This window comes from Lepidochelys kempii, chromosome 17, assembly GCF_965140285.1.
Source record: "Lepidochelys kempii isolate rLepKem1 chromosome 17, rLepKem1.hap1, whole genome shotgun sequence".
In the NCBI taxonomy this organism is placed as follows: Eukaryota; Metazoa; Chordata; order Testudines; family Cheloniidae; genus Lepidochelys; species Lepidochelys kempii.
In genome coordinates this window covers 13,595,678-13,607,764 of record NC_136396.1, presented here as the reverse complement: position 1 = coordinate 13,607,764, position 12,087 = coordinate 13,595,678, and the positions used below count along the sequence as shown (strand labels likewise).

Below are 12,087 nucleotides of genomic sequence, written 5' to 3'. Positions count from 1 at the left end.
TAACGTAGCTGGCAGCACTCAACTCCTGCAGCTCTTAGGGCTCTACCCCTGCACTCGGGTATCTAAAGAAATACAGCCTACACCTTCTCTCCTCCCCGGACACACACTGTCCATTTGACGATAGCAGGTGACTTTCACCCCTACCTCGTACCCAGATCACGCGAGGATTGTTCAAAGCTAAATGCAAGGATCATGCCTTGTTTAAAAAAATAAAAATTCCATATTTGATCCTGGCATCAAGCGTGCGTAGTTCTTGTGCTCGTCCCAGTACATGTTGTACCTTTTGTCTACATAACTCCCTGATCTTGTTTGTGCCGCTCGTGAAAATCTCTTCCAGGAAAAATGAGTAACTCTCAGGATCTGAACGGCTGACGTGCTATGTAACATATGGCAGTATTTTCTACTCTGAGCTCTTCCACTGCTTGTTGCTTTCTGCTTTTCAGTTTTCTCTCCCATGAGCCTATGCACGAGGGAAAAAACTGCCCCTGATAAAAGACAGAACAGTCAAATGATCAAAAACTAACAACACCAAAAAGTCAAAGGTATGAGCTACTTTATATATATTTTTTTAATAGAAGGTGCCTAGCATAGAGACTTCTGACACCTAACAAAGCGTGAAATTGGAGCCAGGACTCAAAAAATATTGTTTTTATTGGAAGAGTTCTCCTAGGATTTTTGGTGCCTGAGACGCTTGTGCAAGACCAATTTAGAGCAAGGGCAAAAGCGAGTTTGCTGAAAACCAGTGAGTGACCTCTGATGGAAAGATGGAGCCAAATATGATCTTTAATTGATAGCGCTGGTTGCAGACTCAGTAGGAAGGCTGCACAGATTTTTAAAATGCCCATGTGCTAAAGCAAGCTTTCTTTTCCTTTTCTTTTAAAAGCCCTGATTGAAACAGAAAAAAAAGCACAGAGTGCTTCCCCCACAATCTTGTGTCAAAGGTGGGTTTAAAACCAAAAAAATAAAAAATGCACAATACTAGCAAATTTTCCTTTTTGAAATTTGAAAATACTGTACAAGGACTTTCTAGCTCCCCTCCAATGCCGTAGACTTGAGCGCACAGTCATAAGGGAAAACACAGCGAAGTAGATGAAGTAAAACAAACTGTATTTGCTTGTGGCTACGCTATGATCGACTTCCTGGGAACATGGGACTCCAGGAAAGCTACTCAAAATAGTCTGTTGGCCCCCTAGGTTAAAAGACAGTCCCACAAAAATAGCTCGTAAGGCTGCGCTTCTTCAGAATCACAAAATATAACTCTGGATGAAAGTGAGTCCTCCTTCAAGTTACCACCGCCGTTTTGAAGCAATAATTCAGGACTCCTGTATGTTTATTGCATTAGGAAACTAAGCCATTAAAGCATTAAGACAGCCCTTTTATGTCCCTGCCAAGAGGATGTAGTTGATTCACAAGACGTATTACACTGCTGGCCTCGGGTTCCTTGTCGACTGGTTCTTTATCTGCCCGCCTCTTTCTTTATTTCCCTTTTCAAAGTTGATTGAGGAAAAAGTTCACCCGTTGGCATGCGCATGCATGGTTAGTTTGGTTCACAGTGTTATGTTGAAAGGCTATTCCATGCCGCTCCGGAGGATCTGGTTGGCTGCAATCAGCATGACACTTATAATAAAGGCCATGGCAAATGCACATATAAGGCTCTTCCGTACACAGGTCTGTCTGTTCTGTTTCTGGGAGTGAACTAAAGTGGGAGGGAAAAAATAGAGGAGTATTACAACTGGAAGTATTTAGTCTTTCACCAGTTTTTCTTTGTATCATAATAAGCACTTAACATCTCTTGCATCTGTAGCCTCTCTGCAAAAAAAATCCATATCAATTGAATTTTACCCCACCCTTTTCACTGGTCTGACTTTTGAATGGTTAAACCTCTAGTCTATTCCTTTTGAGATTCCCCCAGACTCGACAGCCCCAGTTGTTTGACTTCTGATTAAGAAGAAGTTACATTTCCATAAAGATTTCCACCCCTGGATTTCCATACCAGTAATCTAAATTCTCCACTGTGCACGTCAAAGGGAGACTGTCAAGCCGCATGTTGCCCAGTCCTGGCACATGCTGAATTCAAGCCCTCTTAGTCTCAATACAGACTGATACGCCAGGTATCCTCGCACAACCCCAGATCAGTTTTTCTTTTATAGTCCTTAGAGCAACATTGGAAACTTCGCTTGGATTCTATATTGATGACACATGTATTACGGTCATCTAGTGCATCTTTCTGTCAATGCAGGATTTGCTCTCTTGCAGTGTATTTTCTAATGCTTTGTCCAAAAGGCTTGTAAAACAATCAAGTGATCAATTCTCATCGTATTCACCCTGCATGTTCACTAACTTCACCCATTGCTCCTAGTTAAAACTCCTAACCCATTGCTGTCTCCTCCTGGCATTGAAACACTGTTTACAAGTATTAGAAGGGTTTACATTTACTGCTGTTTAATCCACGAACTGACCATCTCTTCTTAGATATAGCTCCATTAATCTTTCCTTATAAATCATTTGTGTTGGTCTTGACTGAAAAGATGTAGTCAAATTGGAAGGAATTCAGAAATGCGGTGCTCAGAACTGAGCAGAAGTATTCCAGATCGGGGGGTCTCATCAGACAACTCGCTCTAAATATTGTGCCCAATTGCCATGGTTAAATATGGTTACATCACTTCCTGGAAGCGCATTCAAAGTTTTCAGTGTACAGGCAAAAGGAGACCTATTAAAAATGACTTACAGAACAGTGGGCAAACTTTTCTCTAAATATCCTGTAGAAAAGCAGGCTTATCTACTAGTTAAAAGACAATATTTGAAGTCAGGAGTTATGGTTGTTTCGTTTTTTTAATCTCTACCACTGGCTCACACCATGACCTTGTACAAGCCAGCTTACCCCTCCAGGTCTTCATCTCCCCATCTTGCAGGGTTATTGTAATGATTTAGTATTTGGCAAGTGCTTAGGGAGCCTCTGCTACAGTACTAAAGTGCTATAGCAACTCGGCGTATCATTAAGTTTGCTGTTGCAGGAAGTATGAAATCTGTCTTATCTGTATTTGCTAGGCAGCAAATAGCTTTCTTATTTTGGTGTGTGTAGGGGAGGGGGAGAGGGCATAGCTGATTGATTATGGCAAGCACTGACTTACTGCTAGTGATTATAAACCTTCTCCAAACAAGCATGGTAATCACTAAATTTTGATATGGCTTCCCCGTACCCTAGTTATAACATGGACATGAAGTTGCCGCCTCCATGGTCAGATTACTAATGAGAGAACCTCAAATGACTGTCAAAACTGGAATATCTCAAATATCAGACTTTCAGATGAGCAGAAGAGATTCTGAACTTCTCAAGTGTGGAAAGCTTGGGCTGGTGGTTTCATGAGAATGGGTTTTCCTCTCATGATACCCTGCCCTTCTGGTTCTGATGCCAGCTGGAACCTGAATATCCAAAGGCATGCAGAAAGTGTGTGTGTGGGGGGGGGGCGGAAGCTGTTCATAACTGTCGGAAAGCTCCAGCTATTCAGTTCTGAGTGTGTTACTGTTTGTTCCTCTCTCATAAGGGGGTAAGGAAATTTGAATTGTAATGCCCACTCCCATATGAATGTTAGTTGCCCTGCAATAACACTTCAGTACATCCTTACTCCTTCTCAAAAGGTGGTATTTTGATGGAAATGGCTGTTTCTTTAGCATCCTTTTTTTCCTAGGTCAGAGAAACCAATAGGGGAGTCAATAATTTCCATGCAGAGAGAGTGTAAAAATCCCCATTGTGGCAGTTGTATACTGTTTCCTCTTCTGGGGCATTAATAACAATAATAAAAAAAATCCTGAACTCCAGCCTGTACCTTTTTCCTATTCTATCCTCTCACTGTTGCTTTCTTCCTTGGTTTTTTTTTTTTTTTTTTTCTTTCATCCAACACTGATTCATTATTTTATGCTAGAAGTTGCATGGAAATAACTAAGATCAGAATCAGGCCTAGGATATCTAGTATTCTCTGATATTTTTCCTGTCTGCCTACTTCTCTTGTCTTGGTTCTTATATTGTGCATCACTGTATTGATCAGTCCCTTGTATTCATTTTAATAGAAGATTATGACATACTGAATTTATATTCTACAAATGAACAAGATTATTTCATGCGTCTCACTGATGTGATGAGGCAGTATTTGGGTGGTTAGAAATAAGAAATCCTCTGCACCCCAGCACACTCTATACTTGGCCAGCTGCATTTCTCTTTAGAAAGGAAGACAGTCAACAGGACTGTGTGTGACCTAGAACACTGGCAAATGGAAAAACTGGTTCAGCAATAAGTTTGCAACGTCCTTAAAATGTTCCACAGGTTTTATTTGAGATTTGAGTAGCCGGAACTTAGAAGTCTGTTTGTTTTGTTTGTTTTTTGAACTTATTAGGGCACAAACAAGTCTTCCATTTCTATCTCCAAAGAATAAATCATTGGTGATTCACTGTGGGCCTAAATTATTCCTGCCAGTGTTAGTCTTATTCTGCACTGCCTACTGTACATGGTGTTGATGGGGGTGGAAGCAGAGGGAGGGAGGAAGAAAGACAGTTTTATGAATCATGCACAGGTCCCTTCACTAATCACAAGGGATCTGATCCTGAGAGGTGCTGAGTCAAATGGAGTTGTGTATGCTCAAACTTTTCATCTGGTCAGGGCCAGATCCTGAATTCAGCTGGCAGGAGAAACCTGTCAGTCCCAGGGCCCCACTTTTCCTTATGGCAGGCTCCTCTGTGCTAAGGGTGTGAATTCTTGCCCTGCCTATGAAAAGGAAAGCTGCCACCTTGAACAAAATTGCTCTCAGAGACCACTCATTACAATATAATCTTCCTGTAGCCCTGATCTGTCTACTCGCAAGAGTTGTGTAATGCAACATAACCCACTTTGAGCTACAGTTCCTATAGCTATAATGCAGTCTGGTTAAACAAGGGTTTTGAATGAGGCTGTAGCAGCCACAGAGCTGTCCAATGGCATTCTAGAGGAAGATGTTGGTTTGTTTTTTTTTGGAGAGAGGTGCACCTATATACACACAAATAAGTGTCTGGTGGTATTGAGCAAAGTAGACCAATGGAGTGGGCCTAGAGCTTGATTTTTTTAAAGACCGCCTCATGGGCTTTGTCCTCCCAGAGTTCAGCTCTCTGCAGCTGTATTGAAAAATATTTTGTCTTGCCTTTATTCCACTGGGAAAGGTCTGAGAAAAAGACAACTACCATGAATATCTAGGCACACTGCACAGGATGCTAGGTAGAGCCAGGATAGATTCAGCTAATATGGGTCATAACTAGCCAAGCTCTAATGCTGGCCCTCCCTGATAAGAGAAGCTCCCTGATAAGATAAGGCTGGGGTTTTTGGAATGAGGAAAGTCAGCATTTTACAGCAGATACCTGTCCGTAGTGGTGTCTAGGCTCTGTACCATTATGGCTGTGGATTGTGTTTTCCTATTTGGAAGGACTGAGAGTAATGAAATCCTTTAAGCATAACACTTAGGTCTTCCTCAAGGTTTGTTTGACTGGAGTTCTCCCAGAGGCTAGCCACTTTTCTCCGCAAAACAGAGGAGATGAACATGGTGCTATAGAGAAGAATACAATCTTAGCAGTGGCTGGGTGTGTTCGGAGTAAGCACAGCAGTCGAATGTGAGCTTTCTTCTGAAACTGGTCAGGGTCAGGAATCCCTCTGGGATGTGAGAGGCTGAGTAGCAGGTTTACCCAAAGAAGGCAATCTGTGAGATTGAGCTACATAAAGAGATTCCCAGGAAGCAAGGGTTATCTGCAAGATTGTCACATCAAAGCAGGAGAATCTTATTAAAGCGAGGGGAGGGTCGCCAAGTGGGAATAGCCCCTGGTGGAGTTCACTGAGTGTGTAACTCGTTCATGTACGATAACTAGATACAAGGGGCTGGTCCCAGTGGGCTCAGCCGAGAGCAAGCACAGCAAAGGAAATGAGCTATGCAGCAGCACCAATGAACATCTGAATAATGTCGGGTGACCGCTAACGAAGACGCGTACATGTATAACAGGTGCCAGGCAAGATATGGCCCAGGGTCTATGCTGGACCTCTGTGGAGGAAGAGCTGTTGGAGGTTGCAGGGGCAGAGAGTGGCTGTAGTTTTTCTTCTATTGGGTTGGGGAAGAGGCCACAAAGAGCGAACACTGACCAAAATAGAGCCATAGTATCTGAGGGATGCCCTGAGTCAGCAACCTCTACCATAAAACTACCATGTCCGATCTGGCCAGTGTTATCATGGTTAAGCTATTGCTAGAAGTAAAGGATGAGCCTTCTTCAAATGCAGGTGCTATAGGACCTGGTCAGTATCCAGCAAATTCAAATTACGTGCTACAAAATATTTACAGTGAACGTTGTCATAATTCCTGCACGTGGCGAACAACACTAGGAGCGTGGCTGTACAAACACTGAGTTTGCAGCAAGTCACGGTGTAAATCTTATAGCATGCTAACTGGCTGCACACTAACTGTGCATGTGGACCATGCTGCCATACATTAAAACCTCGCCTACAGTGAGAGCAACACGTAGGGCACGTGTAGCTACGTGCCATAGTACAAAACAGGCTGCATCCACAATGCAGCGTGTTGTTGTCCCTGACTCTGAAAGGCTCTGGCAGGGAGAAGCAGAGGGGAAGCCGCAGGATGCTACACCACTAAAAACAGCAGTGAGCTGGGGGAGGCACTGCTCAGGCGTGTAGTTGAGCATGCCCTAAGGTTTTGGCATGTTACGCTACTAAGCAATGCCTCCCCACCAATGCTGCTATTTATACCTGTGCAAGTGGGCCGTGCAGCACGTGTCCTCTGTATGCTGCTGTGAGTGTAGACCTGTCCTAACAGTTCCACAGTGCACTTTGATCTACTCTTTGCAGTGCACTGAGGAGCTGTTACTGTCCATGTGGACCCTGTGATCACACACTTCATGTGCAGCAAGCTAGTGTGCTGTAAATTTACACCCCAGCTTGCCACGCTCTAAATGTTGGTATGGACAAGTCCCAGGTTTCTTTCCCTTTGTCTGGGAATAGAGTTAGGAAAATAATGGGAGGAAGTCAGCTCCGCATTTTCACACTGTGGGCAAGGAGCAGAGACTCGTGGCATTTGGCTGCAGCTGCTCCATTGTATCCTGTTAATTTCAATGTCACATTTGAGGATGAAATAGGTGTGTGCAGTCATCAGAATATAGACATTCTAGTTTGTTTCCTGTGATATCACAAGCAGTTTGATTTAAGGCACTGCAAGAGGCTTTAGTGTAATTGCGAATGGCTCTCCCATTTTTGCTGACTGCTTGTTTCTTTGCCATAAATTATATATTACTGATTCCTGGTTCTTGCCTCCATTCCCCTGGCCTGCTCATTAATTTCTTTTGTCCAATGACACTGTGTTCTTTTATTACAGTGTGTATCCTTCTGTTTGTTAGGTATTTCTATGGAGCTCTCAGGACTTTGTGGTGCCTTGTTATCAGGATGGAAAATCTGAATGGAAAAGGGGAAAAATGTGTGTGTCAATTTGCGTGGGGGGTGATTCCATTTTTTTTTCTCTACTAGAGCAAAGACTTTGTCATTGGATAGGTGGCAATTTTGGTCTCAGATGCAGATTTGGGTTCAACGTGTCATTCAGTTTACTCTAAATATAGAAGCCAAACACTCCAGGTGTGTAGGGTTGGACATCTGGATATGTGTATGTAACTTTCACTAGACGGGGACTGACACACACAATTTAAAGTGTAATCCTGAAAGTCTGTATCCAGACAAGAGAATCTTGGGCCACAAAATAGAGAAAATGGTTTGCTAAGGCCTGGCATGGACAGAGGTTTTGAAGCAATAGTTATATTTAACAGAGGTAGTTATGCTGGTATATCCTTGTGAGGATGCAGTTACACCAATATAAAAGGTGCCTTATAGTAGCATAGTTTCTTTACAAGAATACGCTATAAAGTGCAATGGTGGTACTAGAACCTTCTATACTGCTGTAAGTGCATCCACACTAGGGAGTCGTACCAGTATAGTGAGTGGTACAACTTTTGCATGTAGACTAGCCCTGAGATTCTCTGGGGTAATTATCCCTTCTGACCCACTGAGCGTCTGTGTCCGTGGAAAGAGCATGCAGTGTCCTTCTGTTGGGAAGAATGTTTCAATGGTGCTAGTGAGTGCTGATTTTGCAGAAGGCTTAAACTAGCTGGGGGGAACCTTGCTAAAATCCAGCGGGGCTCTCCAACATGCCTTACCTGCAAAGGTACTGCTTAATTAAGGCGTGTCGACTCCATGAAGTCCCACGTTCTTGCTTTGGAGCCAAGCACTGAAGTTTGGCACCTGTGTAATGGGTATAGTTGGGGCAGCAGAGTATATGCTTAAGTGAACAGCTACGCATGGGGGAAAGATGCAGGTTGTCTTTGGACCTGAAAGCACTTTGAAAAGTGCCAGTGTCACGGCTAAACTTTTGAAGAATTCAGTTATTTTTGAACCAAAAAACTGGATAAAAGCTAATATTTTTTTCCTCCTGATTTTTTTTTTAATGGGTCCATATGCTTCTGGGTTCTGTCTGGCACCAGCAGCGCCAACATCCCATGAGAAAAAGCTGTTCCCGCTGTACTTTCAGAAGCAGGAAGTACCAACGTGCTGACAGACTGAGCATATGACACTTCCAGCCCAATTTTAGCAGATCCAGGCTGAGAGGGTTCACCGAAGTATCGGGCCCAGCTCCGTGCTGATCTCGGAACCTCCCAAAATCCCCCTGTTGAGTCACATTAGTAGGTTATCAGCAGGTAATGGCGATTTTAAGCGCTTTGCTTAAACTTTCCATTTTTAATTTTCCATTTTTAATCAAGATTTAAATCAGCAAGCAGGAAACCTTGATTTTAAGTAATGGATGTTGATCTTATTTTGCATTTGCGCTTTTTATTGTTCCTAAAGACAGGTCGATTGGTGTGATTTGGTGGTACTTTTTTTTGCTAACCAGGAGGATGCACTAGATCTATACGCATTTATTCCAATGTCTAAGTGTTGCACATTTATTGAACTTTTGCTTTTTTTATATTAGAAAATGGTGAATGGAGGATCTCATTTAATAACTGCAAGTAAAAAAAATGTCAGACTCCATTTGGCTAGAAATTGGAAATCAATTCAAAATGCACAAACTGCATTGTTTTTAGTAAATGAAACTACCTTAAATATGCTGGGCACAAAAGAAGTGTTCTTAGTAAATAAATCGCGGGCAATACTTCATTTATCAAATCAGTGTGATGGTAAAACTAGTGCCCTTCACAATCAAACTTTTTCTGCATTTCAATTGGTTCCAATCCTGAAGGACATGGTGATGTCTAAATCAGGGTATGTGGCTTATATAGTACCTCAGATGTGTGGTGGTGCGGTACTAGAGACATTTCCTACAGTGAGAGGAGTGGTTTTCCTGTCAGCGTAGGGAATCCACCTCTCTGAGAGGCTGTAGCTAGGTTGACAGCAGAATTCTTTGTTGATCTACAGTAGTGGTTAGGTCAACCTAACTACGTTGCAGAGGGCAGGAAATTTTTCCAAGCCCTAAGTGATATAAACTAAATAAACCTTGAGCTACAGCTGAGGCCTAGTCTATACCTAAAAATTTCTGCTCTTCTAGATTAGTATCCTTTTATTTTTCTCTCACTCTGAACTTATTGTGGGAAACTATCTACACTCAGTGAAGCCCAGGAAGGCCAAATCACACTTGGAGTTGCAGCTAGCAAGAGATGTTACGAATAACAAGAAGGGTTTCTTCAGGTATGTTAGCAACAAGAAGAAAGTCAAGGAAAGTGTGGGCCCCTTACTGAAAGAGGGAGGCAACCTAGTGACAGAGGATGTGGAAAAAGCTAATGTACTCAATGCTTTTTTTTGCCTCTGTCTTCACGAACAAGGTCAGCTCCCAGACTGCTGCATTGGGCAGCACAGCATGGGGAGGAGGTGACCAGCCCTCTGTGGAGAAAGATGTGGTTCGGGACTATTTAGAAAAGCTGGACGAGCACAAGTCCATAGGGCCGGACGAGTTGCATCCGAGAGTGCTAAAGGAATTGGCGGATGTGATTGCAGAGCCATTGGCCATTATCTTTGAAAACTCATGGCGATCGGGGGAGGTCCCGGATGACTGGAAAAAGGCTAATGTAGTGCCCATCTTTAAAAAAGGGAAGAAGGAGGATCCTGGGAACTACAGGCCAGTCAGCCTCACCTCAGTCCCTGGAAAAATCATGGAATCAATTCTGAAGCACTTAGAGGAGAGGAAAGTGATCAGGAACAGTCAGCATGGATTCACCAAGGGCAAGTCATGCCTGACTAATCTAATTGCCTTCTACGACAAGATAATTGGCTCTGTGACTGAGGGGAAAGCAGTGGACGTGGTGTTCCTTGAATTTAGCAAAGCTTTTGATACAGTCTCCCACAGTATTCTTGCCAGCAAGTTAAAGTATGGGCTATAAGGTGGATAGAAAGCTGGCTGGATTGTCTGGCTCAACGGCTCCATGTCTAGTTGGCAGCGGAGTGCCTCAAGGGTTGGTCCTGGGGCCAGCTTTGTTCAATATCTTCATAAATGATCTGGAGAATGGCGTGGACTGCACCCTCGGCAAGTTTGCAGATGATGCTAAACTGGGAGGAGAGGTAGATACGCTGGAGGGTAGGGATAGGATACAGAGGGACCTAGACAAATTGGAGGATTGGGCCAAAAGAAATCTGATGAGGTTCAAGTGCAGAGTCCTGCACTTAGGATGGAAGAATCCCATGCACCGCTACAGACTAGGGACCGACTGACTAGGCAGCAGTTCTGCAGAAAAGGACCTAGGGGTTACAGTGGACGAGAAGCTGGATATGAGTCAACAGTGTGCCCTTGTTGCCAAGAAGGCCAATGGCATTTTGGGATGTATAAGTAGGGGCACTGTCAGCAGATGGAGGGATGTGATCGTTCCCCTCTATTCGACATTGGTGAGGCCTCATCTGGAGTACTGTGTCCAGTTTTGGGCCCCACACTACAGGAAGGATGTGGAAAAATTGGAACATGTCCAGCGGAGGGCAACAAAAATGATTAGGGGACTGGAACACATGAGTTATGAGGAGAGGCTGAGGGAACTGGGATTGTTTAGTCTGCAGAAGAGAAGAATGAGGAGTGATTTGATAGCTGCTTTCAACTCCCTGAAAGGGGGTTCCATAGAGGATGGCTCTAGACTGTTCTCAGTGGTAGCAGATGACAGAACAAGGAGTAATGGTCTCAAGTTGCAGCGGGGGAGGTTTAGGTTGGATATTAGGAAAAACTTTCACTAGAAGGGTGGTGAAGAACTGGAATGTGTTACCTAGAGAGGTGGAGGAATCGCCTTCCTTTGAGGTTTTTAAGGTTAGGCTTGACAAAGCCCTGGCTGGGATGATTTAGTTGGGGATTGGCCCTGCTTTGAGCAGGGGGTTGGACTAGATGACCTCCTGAGGTCCCTTCCAACCCTGATATTCTATGATAAGCATTCTTAAACTTGAAATGAAAGATTAGATGGGATTTTTTTTTAAACTGAGTCATTTTTCCCATTGGAATATTACGCTGGGTAAAGTATAAAAGCGGCTGTGACTATTAAAGCCAAAATTGCATGTGACACCATCCGTCAAGCACTTCTGTTAACATTGCTTGTGGAATGACTGAACTTTTTTTTTAAACTTTTTTTTTTTTTTTTTTTTTTTGCGAATACAAAGCTAGTCATTCTTAATGTGGTCCAATAAAAGAGATCACCTCACCCAACTTGTCTCTTTCAAATCATCCAGAGACTTACTGTAATTAGTTCCAGAATGCTAGGTTAAGCCCATGTGTATGTGTCAATCTTTGCAGGATCGGGACCTTAAGGGGCCAAACTTTTTTAGTAGATTAATATCACAAAGCAGAATTTGACTCTCTTTTGTGCTAATGGGTTGGCTTGCCTAGGTAACATTCTCTCTTTTGCAGAGAAAGAACTATGCCAGGTTTCAAGTGCTAGGTGATTTCAGGACTATCAATAGTAATTAACCAGTGTCAGAGAGATGACTCCAGAGCTCAGTTGTAATTCATTGTGCTAATTCTATTACAAGGATTAAAACTTGCCTCTTACAAAGATATGAGCCAA

General features: G+C 43.1%; 1 protein-coding gene across 1 annotated transcript in view; it reads right to left on the bottom strand.

The window, feature by feature from the left end:
- Positions 1–212: 212 nt before the first annotated feature.
- CALN1 (calneuron 1) overlaps positions 213–12,087 on the bottom strand; it is a 176,580-nt gene continuing 164,705 nt past the window's right edge. The window contains exon 6 of the mRNA XM_073315434.2: positions 213–1,696. Coding sequence (XP_073171535.1) covers positions 1,569–1,696 — 128 coding nt within the window. The 3' untranslated portion in view covers positions 213–1,568. The remainder of the gene's footprint in view (positions 1,697–12,087) is intronic.